Source organism: Anastrepha obliqua, chromosome 5, assembly GCF_027943255.1.
Source record: "Anastrepha obliqua isolate idAnaObli1 chromosome 5, idAnaObli1_1.0, whole genome shotgun sequence".
NCBI lineage: Eukaryota > Metazoa > Arthropoda > Insecta > Diptera > Tephritidae > Anastrepha > Anastrepha obliqua.
The window spans coordinates 125275721-125297030 of record NC_072896.1 but is presented as its reverse complement, the minus strand read 5'-3'; the positions used below and the strand labels follow the sequence as shown (position 1 = coordinate 125297030).

Genomic DNA, 21310 nt, shown 5'->3' with positions numbered 1-21310 from the left:
AACGAGCATGAAAACACGAAGTCGAAGCAGGGCGACCAGAGGAAAATAAACCGAACGAATTTTTGTATTGTGAGACCTACAAAGCACTCTGTGCCAATGTATTACGTTCTCTGATGTATGTTGGTATCCAGCGTGACCAGATTATGGGAAAAGAAACTGAAAACGTGTTACATGACATGAAAAAAGAAGCGAAATAAAAGTTAGCGATTTTCGAACAAAATTGATTTTGTAAATTTTTCCATACATAAGAATTAAATTTACAGAAAAAACCACTTATTTTGTATCTCATAGCAGGTACAGTTTTTATGATATATTATATTATGTACACATATAAAACGCGTTAAATACGAGGGCTGCTATTTATATTTCTGACCTTGGCCACTTATGTTGTCAGGCGCCATCTGACGTTTCCAATGAAAAGCTTGACATATTTTACCATAAATCTAAAGGGTTTTCCAATAACAGGTGTTATTTTGAATTGGATTGCGCTATCGAGAGATGATTAACGATTTTTTATGGCCGGAATTGGATGGTATTGATCTGGACAAGCATTTTTCTTTGAATATCAAAATAACACCTCTTATTGAAAAACCCTTTAGTAATTAATCGAAGGAATAAGCAAAATAATGACAAAATGACGGTTTCTCAAAAAAAAAAATTATTTTTGATCAAAATTACGGCCTTAATTATTTATAAAAAAAAATATTTTCGGTGGAATAATCTTCGATTAATAACTAAAAAACATATTTAAGAAGCTCATGTTAAAATCTGAGACTAATCGGTTTAGCAGTTTTCAAGTAATGTTGGTCACCGACTTTGAAAATACCATTTTGAGAAAAACGCGCTGCCGCTCCGGCCTTTTACTTTCAAGCACTCTGAAACGCCTTTTCAAATTTGCATGTAACTTCGAAAATTTTCTGTGTGTGTTTTTAAATGTATGTACATATGTACATTACGAAAAAAAAAAAATTTTTTAAATCGATATTTTGAAAATTCTAACTGTGTATAAATAACCCATTAAGCAGCGAATGAAGCATTTTTATTTTAAATCTTTTGTTTGGTTTTTAAAATTTTCATAGCACCATATATACTCTCCATCTCAGCCTAATGAGCGGTTTTACAAAACGACTGTTGCCGATCCAGTAGCGTGAATTTAACAAGATCTAATCCTTTTAACTTTGCTTGCTTGCGTTTATTTCTAAATTTAAAATTAGCAAGAACAAAAAATATTACAAGTACACTATGGGCCAGGAGACCCTTATAAGTGGCCAAAATTCATAATTTCCAAAACACCAACAATTTATAACTTTTAATACCGCTATGTACAGGTTTTGGGGTCTCTGATTACGAATATGAAGTCAGATTTCAACAATTCAAAATGGCGGATCCAATATGGCGGACATGAAATTTAAAAAATTGGATTTTTTTCACCAAATTTGGTATTTAGGTGTTTTGATGGTCTCTGATTACGAATATGGAGTCAGATTTCAACAATTCAAAATGGCGGATCCAATATGGCGGACATGAAATTTAAAAAATTGGATTTTTTTCACCAAATTTGGTATTTAGGGGTTTTGATGGTCTCTGATTACGAATATGAAGTCAGATTTCAACAATTCAAAATGGCGGATCCAATATGGCGGACACAAATTTAAAAAATTGGATTTTTTTCACAAAATTTGGTATTTAGGGGTTTTGATGGTCTCTGATTACGAATATGAAGTCAGATTTCAACAATTAAAAATGGCGGATCCAATATGGCGGACATAAATTTTTTAAAATTAATTATTTTTTACCAAACTTAGTATTTAGGGGTTTTTGGGGGCGCTGATTACGAATCTGCTGCCAGATTTTAGAAATTAAAAATGTCGAATCCCTTATGCGGACCTTTTTTTTTAAATTTTATCTGATTAATTTGAAACTTGTTACTCGGGCTTTTTTGTATCGCTGTTGACAAATCTGCAATTAGATTTAAACAATTGAAAATGGTGGATCCAATATGTCAGATAAAGAGACACGCCTGCAGTTAGCCTACATAATAAGTTGTAGTTTCCGGAATCTACCACGAGGAGGTTACAGTGCGACTTCAGACTCCTTCTGTTTTTTTTTTTATTTTTTGTTGTTTTAATATAAATTTTTTTTAAGTTTTTAAATATTATTTTATTGGTTTTTATTTTTTTTATAAATTTTTTTAAAAATAGGTAAATACTAATTGCTTGCTCTACGAGGCCAAATATCGTCATTTACATCAGATTGTGAGTCTTCTTCCTCGGATAATTCTATGTCGTCTAAATATAAGATTTTTTCCGTATTTTAATATTTTCATTACGACAAAACTGTAATAATAATATTGCTACTTTTGAGTACATTTTAATTACATTGTAAGTTTTAGCAATTTACATCCATTTTTATGTTTCAATTTCTTTAAAAATTTAGTCATTATATCTGCTGCATTTGCATCAGAATTTACAAAATGTACCTCGATTTCGCCCTTTTCAAACAACTCACGGACGTAATGAAATCTTAAATCTATGTGTTTACTGCGCTTGTGCACCATTGGGTTCTTCAGCAAAAATTGTGCACTTTGATTATCGCAATGCATGTTCGTAGGTTCATTTACGTATCCGTCATACCCCATTTCACGCAACAACGCTCGAAGAAAAACAACATCTTTTGCGCCTTGACATAGAGCTACATATATATTCTGCATCCATTGTACTGAGGGCAACGATAGACTGCTTTTTTGCTTCCCAAGAAACCAGACCATCAGACATGAATACTACGTAACCGCTGTATGATTTGCGATCAGATACGTCACCAGCCCAGTCGGAATCTGTGTAGCACACCAAATTTTCGCCAGTAGATGAATAAGTTATTTTCGCTGCTGAACTCTGCTTCAAATATCGTAACACGTGCTTGGCAGCTTTAAAATGTTCTTCATGTGGGTGATTATTAAATTGTGATAATTTAGATACAACATGGGCGATATCTGGCCTAGATATTACCGCCAGGTACATCAACCCTCCGATTAAACTTTGGTATCGCATCGCGTCAATATCTTTACACTGCTTCTCACACTTCTTGAGTACCGTGCCATCAACCCAAGGTGTAGTTGCCGACTTGCATGAGTCCATTCCCCATGTTTTAAGAAGTTGATTCACATAATGCTCTTGATGAATTGATATTGTGCCAGTAGATGCATCCCTCTCTATTTCCATACCTAAATAAAACGATACCGGCCCTTAATAAGTTAAAATTGTGTGACTCTTAATACTTGGTTAACTTTTTACACCCTATTGGCAAATGATTGATATACAGTCAACTCGCGCATAGATCAGTAAACTTCATTTTTTTTAAAAGAAAATGAAAAACCGCAGCAAACCGCACCTTTAGCTTGTTACATATGAACTACTGAAGACGTTAATGTAAAGAAATTGTTTATAGCTTCTGGAGTTTTGCGCAAGGCTCAATCGGCGTATTAACAAGTAGTAAAAAAAACAAAATTTTTCACAATTATTCTCAATATTTCTAACATCAGATTTATTTTTTCAGCTATTGACTATTTTCACATACTACATGATTGCAACTAATGAGAAAATGCAATATAATTAATGACAAATACTACATTTCAGTAAAACAGTGACAGTTTAGAACAATAGCTATATGGTGATCATTTAAGCCTTACACTTATATTAACTTATATTACAAGCTTAAATATTTCATTAAAACTTATAACATTTACAAAATAACTACTTTCACTTATCTATATTATGATACTATATTGCATTTTGAAAAATCTTTCAATGACTTTTGGCCAAATTTTTTGGTCTTGTGGCCCATAGTGAAGTATAAATATTTGATGAATACTCACCGCGATGCGTTCTTCCACTTTCCTGACTGAGTGGCGACTGCTTAAATATCATATCGCACTTGTTACGTTAAAGCGTAACAACTCAAAATCTGAACATTTTCAGTAGAGACGAAAAACTGTTTCCGTAAATATTAATAATATAGGTATTACAAGGGAAAAAATATGTAATTGCACGAAAATATCATTAAAAACAATATAACGGTTGTTTCATTCTTATTTGTTTAGTAGTTGCGCTAAAATAACAAATTTTTGAGTGGTTACTCTTTTCCTTTTCTTTTTGAGTTGTTACGCTTTAACGTAACAAGTGCGATATGTTCTCGTCCTGTTTATATACACACATACATATGTATGTATGTATGTATAATTTTAGGTGAAGGGTTTCACCAATTGCATTTACCGTACATTAATACAAGCAGCCACAAAAGTGGAGAAACGCATCCCGGTTTACAAAACGGTGGTTATACATAAACTGGGGAAACAAGATACAGCAAATTTACAATAACGAAAGACGAATAACTTAAAACTGCGTAATTAAAATAAGCGGGACTCAGCAACAAATAACTTAAAATAAATTAAATAAGCGGGACTCAGCAACAACGACCAAATGCCATTTTGACAAGTTCGGCAAAGCGATTCTTTACATCATAAACTCTACATATGTATGTATGTATGTGAAAATTCACATTTATATACTGTATGGCCATAAGCTTTCGCTATAATTCAATGTGTTCCTTGAATTTCCAACGGGAAAAACTTATCATTTCTAGAGAATCCATATTAACTGGTTGTCGTTGTCACAATTCTGCTATCAACTCGACTAAAAGCTTTGTCAAGGCCCTTCTACAGATCGAAATCGTAAACTAATATCACCAATACTTCATTCCCATGGCAGCCGGTTCTACGTTACCGGAATGACTCGGGTTTTTCCCGACCAAGGGCTGCCGCCCGAGTAAACTAGCCCTGACTAGTGCCCCGTTTGTCAACATCATCATCGTCAATACTTACCGTACTATTTTTTTAAATAGAAGTAATGCAGATTATTTCTCATAATTATTTATTTAATTTTTTTTTTGTTTCCCAATGAATTTTTTAAGGGCTACTGATATTTTTTGGTACCCTTGTATATTATAGAGAGTTTGAAAAAGAACTATGATCAACATTTGTATGGTCCTACAGTATTAAGAGTTGTAAGCTAGGTATACAAAGTAGTTGGGCTATGCACTCTGATTATAAGTGCATGCACTCGTCTTCACATATGTACTATATATGTATGTATGTAAACATATGCATATGTATGTACACACAACGATAGTAGTCAATAAATACCGAGATAGTAAACATATGCACGATAGGTGTGTTTGTACACATGTAAGATTTTCTTATGAAGTATATGGATAATCACAATAATCAATACCACTATTCTGCTACGTATCATAAGTTACATAACTGTTGTTGCTACCATTCAAGTATATATTTGTATGTATGTATGTTATATACTATTCAAAAAGGAGTTTATATGTACAATCCCAAACTAATAACTGTGTATTGCTTTAAACTGTTATAATTAGATACTCGGTTTTCTAATACATATACAAATATTTATGTATTGCTTTACGCCTACATGCGCATTTTTTAATAGTATATATGTATGTACGTTCGTGTATGTGCTAACATTGCAGGATACCTAATTTATTTTAAACATTCTTGTTTCCAAATTTTTAATAAGTATGAATTTATATGGTTTAGCGCAGTCTACAAAATTTAACATAAAGTGAAATTATCAGCAACTTCTTCAACTTGAACCAATTCTGTTATGAAAAATCACTACCTTAATATCTTGTTAATGATATTCTATAAAATCTCAAAAATTTCGTGTTTAAAAGTCAATCACTTAGTTGATTATATGATGATTTTTAATTTCAGACTATGAGAAAACAGTTTCGCGCTTCTAAACTTAAGTATCATATTTATTTATCTCCACATACTTCCAGGTGCCAATATACTACCTTTATAAAGTTCTAAGTAATTATCTTGCATGAAAATTTTTCTACATACAAATTGCACATACGCGTGGCGCTTCACATTCTTTGAATCAAGTTCGGGACAATGGAAACCATTGCTTAGCTAACTTGCTAACTTTTACATACTATTTAACAATTCGCGCTAGTTCAGAGCGTTGTAATCTACACACATCTACCTTCTTCGATTTGTATTATTGAGACTTGATGTTATATATTTTTATATAAATGGTGGTTAAAGATTTAATTAAATGCATAGTTTAAGTGCTTTTTCTACACAAATTTTTCACAGTAATATTTCTCTCAATCAATGAACGACTTGGACGTTCAAATCACTATTCATAAAAAGGAATCTCAAGTTTACGAGTTACGGAAGAAGTACAAATGCAATATTAAACCCAAAGTTGCATAATGCTACGAAAATTCCTGCTTCATCTGTTCAAATATGCAATTAAAACTTAAGGGGGAGGTAGGGTTTAGCGCTAAAAAAAAAACACTTTTTTTGTGAATTTTTTACAGAAATATGGCTAAAGATACTTTAATAAAATCAGTTACATGTTATTGTACATCTCTTCAATAAGTTTTTAAAAAAAAATTAATAATAAAATATTGACAAATAAGCCCATGACAGAGTTTTTTTGGAGATATGTTTTTCGAGAGGTGCTCTGCGGTGCCAATCGGCATTCGTCGTAGAATCATCTGAAACTAAAAAAGTCGAATTTTTCAGTTAAAGTATGACGTAATGCTCCCCCCTACATTAATAAAATTTTTTTTTTTCATTTTTGTAGTTTTGGTGACAAAAAAACGTAAAACGAGCATTTTTGGCGAAAAATTTCGCCATATTTGTGAGTGAAAAACAACCTTAAAAAGCAAAAAATAAAAAAAAAACAGTGTAGGGGGGAGGTATTTTTGATTTAGAAAACGTGTGCCAAATTTGAAAAGAATCGGTTGAATAGTTTCGGAGTTGTGATTGGCACCGACTTTTAAGAAGTCGTTTCGGGAAAAACGCGTTTGAAAAAATGACTCTGAGAAATTATCGATGCTCCGCATTCGAGGTAGAGTGCCTACAAAGGCTATAACTTTGAGAGTTCTGCTCCGATCCACTTAAAATTTTGACACAACATTCTTGAAATGATTTACTATAAGATGAGTGAAGAAAAAAAATTTCGATTTTGTGACCCTACCCCCCCCTTAAGGTGAGTAGAAAGAATCGGAATATGTTTTGGTCAACCTTTCATTGAACTGTAGAAAGTCCACCAAAAAACTTAACATCAAAGCTTGCATGGAAGAATATTAATACTCTTCATTTTATTTACCTTCTCTGCATAGAAAAAAATTGTTTTATAATGCATGCTTCAAATTCTCTACCAAAAAAGCTTGCATGAGAGAATATTTTAAACATTTACTATTCTTCATTCTATTTAACTTCTCTTCATAGGAAAAAAATCAGGTCTTCTAAATAATTTCTAAGTTAACACAATTATACATATGTATACCTAAATATATGCAAGTAAATACAATTTTTTGTCTAAAAAACACAAACTAAGCAAAATTAAAAGTCAACACTTATTTTAATGTGCAAATTATGCATCTTTTATTTTAGTACTTTTCGTTTAGTTTAAACAAATTTCATAATTTTTATAAAATTACATTAACTTAGGCTTCTATTAAATTTAATCTAGTTAAACATAAAATTTTCAGTTTTAAACAAAAATACTTATAATTTATTTTCATATGTAGGGTAATGCCAAAAGGTTATGAAAAACAGGGCTCGTTCGAGGCACGTAAATACGGCGGCAGTATTGCAGCACTCGGTTGCAAATGCTAAGCTGTGACTTTTCTGATGTACGGCATTTATTTTACATACATAGATAGGCCAAGGTGAATATGAAATGTTTATGCTGCTACGACAACAACAACGCACATTATGGACGTTCCTACGGTAGCTGGTTCTATGCTACAGGAACGACCTGGATTTACGTACGGTCAAGTGCTGTCACTTCAGCAGCATTCACCGTACATGTATCAGGAATGTTTATGATGCTACAACCACAACAACGAAAATAATAGAGCTTTCTATAAATATTTTCCAAAACAATTTCAATATTGGTAGTGATTTGCTATGAAAAATTACACAGAGAAGAATTAAGCAATTACGAAAATAGAATTTTTACGATGATGTTTTAAAAGACTGCACGCACTAATTGCCGAATTTTTGGGTTGGTTCGCTATACTTCTGTCAAATTTGCCCGAATTTCACATCGACTCTTTAAATCGCGCAACACAGCGCTTTAAAATATTTTCACTTTGATTTTGCGTTGTAACACAGCCGGTCGCGAGGTAGCGTCACATTACGCATGCATTATTGCATTAGTGCTTCGCAAAACATACCGCATTTACGAACTAGCCCCGTATAGTAAACCTAACCTAACATGGATATTAACCTCGATTGTATGCAGTTAAACAAAATATTTTAACAAAAATTACAAAATTATGTCCTATTTATTTTAAATACGCAATGTAAATTTTTATTATAATGCATAACACTTAATTTCGATCTAAACTATTTAGTTGTTATTAAAAAATAACTATTTTCGAACATTCTTAAATAGTTCACATTATACGCAGCTACATTATTTAAATAAAATATAATTGAACCCCCGAGAAACAACGAAATGCATCTCCAAGTTTCACAATTTTCTCTATCTAATTGTATCCACATATTCAGAAAACCAACAATTTTCTTCAGTAGTTTTGAATCAATCTCCAATAATAATTAAAAAAAGGTAGGCGAAATAAATATACTACAGCAGTATGGCAACTTTAGCTCAAATAACCGAATAAAGTAAGGTTATAAGGAAGTAAATTTTATGTTTAGAATTTTCCCTGTAGATCGAAATACCTCGCCCATAAACTATTTTATAGTAATTTAGAACATAATATATTGTAATATGAAAGCATAAAATTCGGATTCAAGCGCTAATAATACTAAACTAATCGATTTTTCAACCCAAGTAAAAAGTTAGCAAACTGCGACTAGAAGCTTTGGAGTACAGGCTACAAAATAAACGCATCGAACTACATAATTGTTATTTTAATGTAAGTGTAGTCAACTGAGTATCAAAACTTCCACACCGTTAAATTCATGATAAGTATCGCCCACTAGGCACTAGCCCTTAGTTTGCATTTTCTCTTATTACAGCATGGCTATAAGATTATTTCGGTGGAGCGTCGCTCCTGCGCAAACAACATGGGGTCACAACTGAACGCTTCTGCGGATGTAGACGAAAATTTCAAAGTGCGTTTCACACGCCCACTACACGGTGCTGAGGCGGTAGTTACCACGGACGCACCGTTGCTGCCACAAATGGTTGTTACTGTCGTGACGGCATTAAGCGACTGCATTGATATTTGCTGTGAAGTGTTGCTATTAGCTGCGCTGTTCGTTAATGGACATTTGATTATTGTTGCAATTGATGGTGTCAACGTGGCGGTGGAACTATCATTGCTCCCATGTCTGCCACCCGCTTGATAATGTGGTTCTATGACTGCAAATTATATTAAATTATTATAAAACTTCGTTTATAGTATTGTATATGCGCTTTCTTACCGTGTGTTTGTGGTTCACGTACTGTCGTAGGCTCGTGCAAAATGGCTGTCTTTCGTATGGTCTGCTGAAGTAACGAGTTCACATCGATCGCTGGCCACGCGACCAGCGAAACGCTTCGTCATAAATAGCAGTCCAATGGAGATGCCACGCGTTTATGGCGATGATGTTTGATGTAGTGTTTGCAGGGCTTCCTACTTGCAACGACTGCATCAGCCGTATCATTCAAATTGGTTTGCGCTATAGTTCCTGTCGGAACGTTTTCGCAATGCGCTTTCAATGGCCTACGTGTAGGTGTGTCTATAGGACACAATTGGTTTTGGTGATTGCCAGACGATAGTGAAAAATATTCTGCTGATTGGCTAAGTGATGAACAAACATCCTCGGAAAGTGTATTGTTCAAACTGCGAAGCGTCATATCTGCTTCTTCCGCACCTGGCGTTGACACAACTGACGAGGCATTTGTTAGCGGCGTCAGCGTACTCGAATGCTCCGCATCGAGGTCCGCAGCCGATGTTAAGGCCGTGCAGGAAGTGTCTCTAGCAGTATGCATTTGGCCAGTTGTGACAGTGTCGCAGTCATCATCACCAACACCAACCGCACAATTGCATTCGCAACAACAGCATGTGCTCGAATGGCAGGAACAATAGCTTGCACTGCTTCTTCGGCTAGTATGTGCAGAACTGTCCGTGGTATTGTTGTCCTGGAAATGTCGTTGAGGGTGCGAAAGTTGTGTTGCCGTGTTTGCGGTAAGTTTGTCGTCGGTTTCTGCATCCTCTTCCTCCTCTTCACCCGTCGATGTGGTGGATATACAGTGCAAGGTACAGCGATGACATTCTGCTGCCACCACTAGCTCATGTGGAGCCATTCGTTGCTCTTCGTCATTGTCATCAACATCCAAGTCATCGATGCTACTACAACTCGTGGCATCTGCATTTTGACAAGAACAATTGGAACAATGAGAGCAAGTGCTGCAACAGTCGTTAGTAGCACTAGCTCTGAACAATTTTCGTCGAATTTTAACACACTCGTTATGCATCACATTCTGATTAGGCTCTTCTCCGCTCTGAACGCAACAACGCGAATCATCACAACAAGTTGCGTGCGTCGTAATGCTGTTTTCAAAACCTCTGTCTGTTTTATATTCAGTCTGGATGTTAGTATTAATAAAATCTGTAAGTGAGAATCAGGAAAAATAAAAGATATTGTAAATGATTAGTTATATTTTTTTTGCAGCCTATTAAAATAGTTAATTTTTATAAGTTACTATGATTAAATGGTGGACCGGATAGCTTACGAAACCGAAGACGGCTTTTGATTAAAACTCAAGTCGCACTAGAGATTAGATATATATCTTGAACTATTGGATGGTTCCTCGAAAACTCAATCTCCCAAAACGGTTGAAGTATAGTTTTGAACGTAATTGAACTGTTGCATAATGAACTAACTTACCATTAATATCTCTGCTGCCCCATACTGTATGGTGGGCGTTAATTTGCCCGGTTAATGAACTATTTGTCGCTGTGGGGAAAAATACTTATTTTTTAATATTTACTTAATTTGGGGTGCGAGTATACTTCCTACTATCTATAGTAGTAGTATATATTTTTCAGAAATTCAAATAACTATCTAAACCTATTTGTATATTTGCTTATCTGTAATTTATTTCACTTTAAATTTTAAGCTCACCTCTGCCATCATCCTTTTCGCTGAAATTTTCGTGCGATAGTTCTTCAGTTTCAGCTGTGCTATTGGAATTCATAGAATCACAAAGTCGGCGTCGTTGTTTCCGCCGTTGCTTTTTACCATCCTCGTCGTGCAGGTGTGGTGGCGCCATTTTAATAGGCACTATGTTTCCCATCGCCATTTTGTACGGAAAATTAGAGGTGGCAGTGCTTGTATTGTCTTCAGTCATTGATGCTGCATCTATTTCGATTGCAATTTCTTGCAATCGTTCTTTGTGTGCATCTAAACCGGACTGTTGCAGATCGTCACTGGAATCGAAGGAAGACTTACTGTTATAACCTGGAAGCTGGCGGACGTTATTATTTTTATTCCGTTTATGGAGTTCCGGTTGCAAGTGCCGATAGTGATGATGATGATGGTGTTGATGCCGATGCTGGCGCTTGTTTGATATGCCACTACTGCGACTACGATGTTCACACTGTCGCTTGTGCCTGATACCACCGCCACACCCACTGCCTGGGGAATAATGGTGACAGTGGTGAGTGATATGGCAGTGACAGGTGACTTCGCCCGATTTTAATTCGTCATTGATCAGACTACAACAGCTATTCGTTGTTTTTTTGCTACAGCAATCCATTGTAGCGTTTCGTCTATGGCAAATGTGTGTCTGACTCCAATTTAAAATAGGATCCGGAGTTTGAGTAGCGTTGTGTCGCTGTCGCACTGCATCATTATGCTGACATCGACATCTGCGATGTCTTCGTCTACCATCTCTAGCATACCCAGATCCAATATCTTTCGGCGTATCGGATTTTATTCTATTCGCCGTTAGTTTGGTTATACTATCAGGCCGCTTGACAATTACAACTGCATCTAAAGTGGAATCTTCCCCTTCATCAGCAGGCAACATTTTGGAAGCAACTCTCCCTTTACTTAGTGTATTGTTATTATGGTGATATTGGAAGGCTCTGTTATCGTGATATTTTTTATATTCGGGATTTCCATAGCTGTTGAAATGTTCATCATCAGCAATAGCAGTGAGTAAATGATCATCCCCACTGCTTGTAGTAGTGATGCCAAGAGATTGATTGTTATCCGAATTGTTGGTTTGAATGTGTAGATCGTGTGGATTATTTTGTGATTGTTGCTGTTGTTCTTCGGGGGCAAACTGCTAATCTCCACGGCGCGTCTCACGCGCTTTTGTGTTCTTTCTGTAGAACCAAACTTGTAATAGGATTGCAATATCTAAGCTCACCTGCAAATCATAAATAAAGGTTAATTTCTAAAGATAAAACACAATATATTGAGATTTATAACACAGAAAAATATTTCGAATTTTAGGAGCTTTTAAAATACTAACTTTAAGGTTAGATATATTATATTGGAAAAACTGTAGTACTTTACACGAGTAGGCACTTTATATATCATTATTTTCCAGGACAAAATCAATTCTCTGGAAATTCGGCTTTGGAATGAAGTTGGCTGTTTTCTCTGCTGTTGTGCTTGCCAGATGGCGAAAATGCAACGCGCCATCTGTTAGCGAATAGGTTAATGAAAGAATGTTAATGAAAAAAGGCGTAAATGTTAAATAACAGTTTCCGAGAACTGAATTCCGAAAATGTTAATGAAATGATAAGACGCAAATGTTACTGTTAAGTATTTTTTGGGGCATACAATTGAGTTTCGAAAGGTTTGATTATCATTACAAAAATAAGAAAATTGGAAAAACATTTATTATGAGGGATGAGTGATGCTTTCAATTTTCGTTTGGTGCAAAACTCAGTGTGCTGCAAGAATGATAGCTCATGCTGCACGTCAATTTATAACGCAAGATCTTGATGTGACATCGCGGGATAGAGGTATCCTTGGGTATTCGTGGGACCAGCATACCTTCAACATTGCACGAACATTTTTATCGTCAAAATGACTTGTTCTCGATGGATACCGCAAAATTTGGCAATTGCCCAAAAAAACGGCTCGTGTAAGAAATGTTGTTGTTCAGCCACGGTGGCTCGAACATCGTAATAGGTGACGAATCTTGGACTTATACATATGAGCTGAAAAAAACAATGGGGGGTACGGTACACTAGACAGGGCTAGTTTCCTGGGGCGGCAGCCCTTGGTAGGGAAAAACCTGAGTCATTTCGGTAACGTAGAACCGGCTGCCATGGGAACGGATTTTCCGATTGAGAGAAAAAGCAACAATCGACAGTATTGGCGTTCCAAGACGACCTGAATCAAACAAAAGTTGTTCGCGGAAGAAGTATGAAACTTCAATGCAAATGGTCACCTGTTTTTTCGGAAAATCTGGTCACGACGTAACCGTTGAACAATTTAAAAAACAGTCTGAGTCTGAGTTACAAATATTTGTTGCCAGAAGTTTTAGAAGAATTAAGAAAAATTAAACGTTGAAGACGAATCATCCTTCCCAAAGCCATTGCGAACTTTCACGTAATGGCTCACAAAAGAGTTTTAGAGCACCCAAAAGAGCGAATTAATGGGTCATCCGCCTTACATCCCTGATTTGGCCCCTAATGTTTTTTTTTGTTCTGGGACATTAAAAATAAGCTTCTTTTGAAGGTATCCATTTTTGAGTGGCAAAAGTGCTTTGGAAACTGATTCAAGCGATTGCAGAAATGTATTGACTTCCAAAGAGAATATTTTGAAAAAACAATAAACCCAATTTAATTATTATTTTACTGTGCTTTCATTATTGGGAGGAAAAAATAAAACGCAACCCTCATATACATAACTCAAAGCTTCACACTTTATATAAACTCACAAAAAAAATTAATTGTTAAATTATTAAGTGTTAAAAAAATTAACAAATTTCAAAAAATATGCATCAAAACTAGGTGAACCTATTAAAGGTGGTATCGGTAAATCAGCTGATTTACTTTTTTTCTTTCGTCGTGTCCATGTGGTTGTCAGCCCAGAGTGAAGCAAGGCGAATTAATTCTTTGTTTTCTACTTTGCCTATACCTTTCTTTGACAATCAACAAAATATTGTTGTTGGTCTAGTGCCACCACCTTTAATGAATGTGCCTTGCATTAAAATTTCCAACTTTTTATTCAAAATTTTCCGTATAGAGTTTTGTAGCCCATTCAATATTACTATAGTATAGCTGAAGAGTTTCTCAAGATTTTGATTAAAATGTTGAAAACTTTGATTACACTTTTTTGAAATTCGTGAAATTTATACAACATTTTGAGCTTTTTAAGAACATAACAAAAGAAATAGTGAAATCTTGATAATCGTCGCTCCTATTATTTGGACACAAGTACATATACAGCTGCGGTCAAAATCATAGTAGTGCACATACGCAAAATAGAATGGGTTAAAAAAGTGCGTGTATAGCCCAAATGTCAATCGAAACAAGTCTCAACAAAAATCCAACGTTTATCTTATTTCAGTAAGGTAAAATTATATTTATGGTACAAAAACTGCAGCGAATTTTGAGCCTTCAAAAACTTAGTAGTGTAACAAATTGTATTATAAGAAAAGTTTTGACAAAACTTTTATATGATGGCGATTTTGTTTTTATTTTTACATGGGGTTTTGTTTAGTATTTAAATTAGTATTTTGTTGCATGACACTTATTTTTTAGAATTGCAGCACAACGGCGTTGCATTGAGTCAACAAACCATCTTTTCGCAACTTTGCACGCGTGTTTGTGGTCGTTGTCTTGCTGGAACGTCCAAACAAGCGGCATTTCGTCTCTGGTATATGGCAGCATGATGTCCTTGAGTATATCAACATATGAAGCGTCAGTCATCATTTCCTTAACCCAATGGATGGGTCCCACGCCTAGCTAAGAAAAGCATGCCCAGACCATAATGCTAGAACCACCATGCTTTATTGTTTTTGTTGTATACTTTGGCTGGTATTTGGTGTTAGTGGTCATCTTACATAATGGCGCGATTACTTTTCACCATAAAAGACAATCTTCGACTCGTCCGACCATAAAATGTTGCTCCATTTGGTCGAAGGCCAATTTATATGATCTTTAGCGAATTGAAGGCCCTTTTCTACATGTGTCAACAACGGTACTTTTCTGTGACTGTGGGCACCCAGGTCGTGCTCACGCAAACGCCGACGAACAGTCTCAATACTCGAAGACACTTTTAACGCATGTTTTATCTCAATAGCAGTCGCAAATGGAAACTGCTTTGAGTATCTGGCGATAGACTTAACTTCTCTTGCCGACATTGCTAGCTCTCTTCCACGCTTTTTGCCACTTGCCGTTACGTACCATTGTTGATATTTTGCACTTCCACATAAGTTTTTCCATCAGCAAGCAATTTTTTTATGAGGGCGCGTTTTTCGGGTGTGCAAATTTTCCTGCTGCACATTACTGAATGAGTAATACAAATTTGGCCTTTAGCTACAGAATATCAATTTAATAAACTTATCTCACCGTTTTCTTTTTTTCATTTTCACAAAGATAGTCGCGATAATATTAATTTTTCACATACTTTTTCACTACTAAGATTTTGACCGACTAAAAAGCCATTGCGACTAAAATTTCATGCAAAATTAACGAAACCGACAGGTTAAGTTTAATAAGTGATTGCATAACTTGAAGTCGACTTCTTAATCTAACGGATTTTACAGAGGATGGCGAAAAATTGTTGTAATAAAAAAAACGTGGCCACTGAAATATAATATAATGAGCCATAAGCACTACTCAGATTCTGACTGCAACTGTACATACATAAAGAATAAGATTAAAACAACTGAAAAGAATATGAGAAGTATATAAAGTATTAACGGTACATTTCCGCAAAGAAATAAAATCATCTAGACACGTTTATTCTTATACTAAGTAAAAGCTAACTAAAGAAGAATACAAGGAGAAGAAAGTAGAAGCTCGTACACGCAGTTCTACCAATACGTATAAATGATTGGTTGCAATAAAATACAATTTCAGAAAATCAACCACCACAATTCATCGAAGAACACAACTCGAAGTTCGACCTAGCGTTATGCGGATAATGCTGTCCCGACCATCAAACTAAACCCGAAAAAAAAGTTGCTGACCTCAATTAGACATGCATGCACATAACACTATTGTGCAAAATAATTGCATACGTGAAGTTAGTTAGCTCACACAAGCTTCATTAAACGGATTTGTAAATAATTTTTCTTTAACGCACCTGAAGTGTACCGCAAATCCAAAATTGCGTTGGAGATTCTCTAACAATAAAATAACCAGTCTTGAACATATCTCCCAGCGTCCACATGATAACCATTTGGATGCTCATGCCATATGTTGATTTATTCTTGAAATTTCGTACAAATTGCGGAGCTCCTAAAAAAAACATAAACAAAAGGCATAAAACAAGTTAAAATTTTACATTTGTCTTAAAACTTATGCTCATAAAACTTACCCAGCATAGCCTCCGTAAAGACTGCACAAAAGCCTACTGACTCCATAAACCACTTAACTGATAACATTAGATATGTGATAGCTGCTCCGACTGCCCAAACCACGAGCATAAAGTCCAAATACGATTGAAAATCGCTCCAATTCCAAAAGTATTTGTAATCGAGATCTGAAATTGAAATTATGGAAATTGTTAAATTGAGCACAACATCTTTAAGATTACTGTTGTTGTTTTAGCAGTTCAATAAGCACTGCCAGCATGGTGTAGTCACCCACCGTCATCGTCTAACTCATCTAGCGGCAGGCCCAGGAAACTTACTGTTTCAATAGGTTGGGTCCAGAGGGAGGGGGGTGTTAGGTGAGAGGGTATGAGAAGGCATGTGAATAGGTGGTTAGTATCGCGTGCGTTACATTTACTACTTAACTCGGAGCATGGAAGCCTTGTTGCGAAGGTGTTGCAGAGAAGACGAGGCTGTCCTGATAGCAGTCTTTCGACAGGTCTGAAGCTTTGACAACGGCGGATCAGTAGTACCAGGCGAACAGATTGCCAGCAACATTTTTTTGTCTTCGCCCCAAGTGCTGCCGGCTAGCAATTTGAGGACTTTGTTGCGGTTTTTGGTCCTTAGTGGCATTTGCGGTGGTATGCGCCCAGGAGAGCTCACTGTTGAAAGTGACACCCAGAATTTTGGGGTTGTTAACGGTCGTATTTGTGTGTCGACTTTCGCTTTTAACTGTGGTTTCACCTCTTTCGTCCAGGTAGGGAAGAGGGTCGTCGTAGATTTAGTAGAGGAAAGCTGGAGATTATATATATATATAATTGGCGCGTACACCCTTTCTGGGTGTTTGGCCGAGCTCCTCCTCCTATTTGTGGTGTGCGTCTTGATGTTGTTCCACAAATGGAGGGACCTACAGTTTCAAGCCTACTCCGAACGGCAGATATTTTTATGAGGAGCTTTTTCATGGCAGAAATACACTCGGAGGTTTGCCATTGGCTGCCGAGGGGCGACCGCTATTAGAAAAATGTTTTTCTTGATTTTGGTGTTTCCCCGAGATTCGAACCAACGTTCTCTCGGTAAATTCCGAATGGTAATCACGCACCAACCCATTCGGCTCAATAGTAGTATAAAAACTTAATCAAACACGATTTTCGGTTACGTTAAGAAAATATCAAGGCGCATTCATTAAAGGCGGTGGCACTAGACCAACAACAATGTTTTGTACTTTTGATTGTCAAAGCCAAGTATTGGCAAGGAAAAAAAGAATGAGTTCGCCTTGTTTCATTCCGGGCTGACAGTCACATGGACACGGCGAAAGAAAAAATACAAATCAGCTGACTTACTGATACCACCTTTAATAGATTCGCCTTGGAAAATATTAAAATCTTTAATAGATAAGACAATATTTTCAATGAAGATAAAAATTTCAATAATAATTGAAGCATGAAGACAATAAAGTTAACTGGCATTCAAATTTGTTGCCAAAGTTCTGCGTTACCAGAACGACTACTCGAGCTTACGAATATCCTGCCAAGGACCGTCCCTTCTGCAGCAAATTTGTGTTATAACAAATATTTCAAATTACTTTTGCACAACGACCTCTGAGAAGTGCGATTCCGATGATTACTGATTCGTTCGGATTTTATATTCACAAAGAGTCACAGATGTGGATAGACCAGAAAGAATTAAATCACCATATTTGTACCACTCGTGAGCTATTAGACACCCACTATTTAATAGGTGGGCGGGTGGTTTAAATGAGAAATTCAGTGCCCTTTGTGAAGAGAAGGATATTTTCTTATTATTAATAAAAATGTTTTTTATTAATCTTCAGTTAGTTACGTGATTTATATGTGCTTATGTACATACGAGGTTTGTTAAAAAAACGTCAATTCTCGGAAAATATTTATTCATCCTTCAACACCTATTCTGTCACCTTCAAAGTAATCCCGCAGTGTTTTTTCCAAACTTTGAAGCTCCTGAAATAAATGTTTATTGATCTGGCCTAGAGCCATTGAAGCGATGCGGTCTTTATCTGCTCACTCAGGAAAAATCTATGTTCTTTCACGAGTCTATTCAGTTATTGGAACAGAAAAATGTCGTAGGATGAGTCGTAGTTCGGTGAAAGTTGAAGGTATTACTTTTTACCAAAGAAATCACAAACAAGCAATAACGTCGCAGTTAGCGCTATATTGAGGTACAGTAGTAAAAAGCCGTCAAGCCGACTCTAAAATTTCCGAATATTGTAGCAGGTTAAGCTCCTGTCTATCCAGTATCAACCCAGATATACTCAATATACGTCCGGCATGTGAAGGTACCCCGAACGACACTAACCACTTGACATCTAATACCACTTTCCGTCTAGACCCCCCCTTATCCAAACGGTAGGCTTACTGGACTTACCGTTAGATGATCGATGACTTCACTGTGCTCGGCAGGATTTATTGAGCTGTTATAACAACAACAACAACAATGTCTGGCATTTATTTTTATCAAAATAAACTAAAAACAAACAGGTTGACAATGCCACTCTGTTTGTGCCAGCTAACAACATTTGAAGATGCAAAGTTAACAGTTTTGAAGATTTACCCTTACCGTTTAAATAGTGTCTGGAGCGGGTACGTTTTAAAGTGCCAACATCTGTGGAAACTGAACCAGCAGTATCCGTGTCGGTCGTTACTTTTGGTAGATGTAGATCATCAGCTGGAGAATGTAACAAAAAAAGAATTCATTTTATGAAAATGTACAAAGATGCAAAAAAAAAAAGAATGCACAAATTCCTTAACAGCATGACGCTTTTACTGCTACAGAAGAAAATTGAGCATCTACTCACCCGAAAATGTGTGCTCCCTACTTGACGCATTCATTCGTTTCACTTTAACGCACAAATGGATCATAAGAAACATGGTAATGTTCATCACAACGCTTTGAACGAGAAGCGGAAGCTCATATTGTTTGGAAAACCTGGAAAAGGGAGAATACCGAGAAAATTAAAAATAAATTTAGGGATATACAATAATATACAATTTTTACTCAAGATATTGACTCTAAATTTTGTAATTATTTTTAATTACTTTTATAATACTTCTAAAGGAGTTGAATAACCATTCATTTATTAATGTAATTTTAGGTACCTAAACTAGAATAAAATACGCTTATTTATGTGTGTATGTACAAAATAAGCATAATGGCATTAGGCACCACGCATGTAGATGGAACCCAACCGCAACGACGTCCTCAAAATGCTAGTTGGTAGCACTTGGGGCAAAGACAAAGAAATTTTGCTGGCGACATTTAAAGCAATTGGCTGGTCGGTACTAAATTACCCTGCTCTCGTCTGGTCGTCTGGCACTAGTGATTCGCATTGAACAAAGCGTCCTTGCTCCCGGTCAAGGAGCACAGTAAAATACTCAGCAAGTAATTTCTGTTTGTGTGTTACCATACGAGTCCCCCCCGCAGACATATGCTAGAGCCTGAGCCAGCACCTAGGGAAATCAGAGGGCATCTTTGTGACTATACCGGCGAGATCCATGACCAAACACGTCTGTCGTCGGACAGTATATAGACATACATTAAACGACATTCATTGGGAGACTCTCCCTACTCCAACCACCACCTCTTGCATACGAACATAGATAATGCGATAACATAGATCTTAAAGCATGATTATTGAAACATTTTATGAAAATAGTCGATCTTTAAGAACAACATATCGTAAAATTTGTGATTTTTTGGTGGAAATAATCATGCAAATGAGTAGACAATTCACAGGCTGGTAAACAAATTTCAAGAAACTGCTTCGGTCGAGGATAGCAAAAGGACTGGCAGAACTAAAACTGGACGCTCTGTTGGGAATATTGCTGCTGTGGCGCAAAGTGTTGCTGAATAACCTTCAATATCTCGACGTTGTCAATGATAAGGCATTCTTGAACCGGTTGAAGACCATTAAATTATGTCATTTCTTACGTATAGTGAGACCTGTTTTAATTACAAAAAAAATCTAGGCACGTCTTTTGAAATATATAAAAATAAAAATATATAATTGGCGCGTACACCCATTTTGGGTGTTTGGCCGAGCTCCTCCTCGTATTTGTGGTGTGCGCCTTGATGTTGTTCCACAAATGGAGGGACCTACAGTTTCAAGCCGACTCCGAACGGCAGATATTTTTGTAAGGAGCTTTTTCATGGCAGAAATACACTCGGAGGTTTGACATTGCCTGCCGAGGGGCGACCGCTATTAGAAAAATGTTTTTCCTTATTTTGGTGTTTGCACCGAGATTTGAACCGACGCTCTCTCTGTGAATTCCGAATGGTAGTGCGCACCAACCCATTCGGCTACGGCGGCCGTCTTTTGAAATACCCTTTATTAAATATATGCACGTACTTATGCAAATAAAGAAAAATTCACTTCAGGCCGCGAAGTCGGAATTAAGTGCGAGTTGATTTGTGAGATTGAGCTTATAAGTCGCTACTGTACTAGGATTATCGGACAGCCTTTGTATAGCGGCTGCTACACGTCACGCCAAGTTACATTTTGACGCCGCGTTTGCAAAATTTTTAATTTAGTTTCGCCTCTTCTAAGCTGCTTTTACGGCTGTTTTCCGTTAACTTGTCGGTACTTTGAAGTACATTTTTGCTATTGACGTGAAAACAAAGAAAGTTTATCCTTGTGTTTGGTTAAGCAGAAGTAGCTGACTCTATTACGAGCCATTTATATACGTATGGCTGTATGTGTGACTGCACTG

At 36.2% G+C, this 21310-nt stretch overlaps 1 protein-coding gene across 1 annotated transcript in view; it reads right to left on the bottom strand.

Annotated features, from left to right (window-relative positions):
* Positions 1-7455: 7455 nt before the first annotated feature.
* Positions 7456-21310, bottom strand: part of LOC129249493 (uncharacterized) — a 67585-nt gene continuing 53730 nt past the window's right edge. Inside the window, 8 exon segments of the mRNA XM_054889343.1 lie at positions 7456-9437; positions 9500-10669; positions 10949-11017; positions 11186-12437; positions 16340-16494; positions 16574-16738; positions 19161-19268; positions 19399-19529. Coding sequence (XP_054745318.1) covers positions 9618-10669; positions 10949-11017; positions 11186-12437; positions 16340-16494; positions 16574-16738; positions 19161-19268; positions 19399-19529 — 2932 coding nt within the window. The 3' untranslated portion in view covers positions 7456-9437; positions 9500-9617.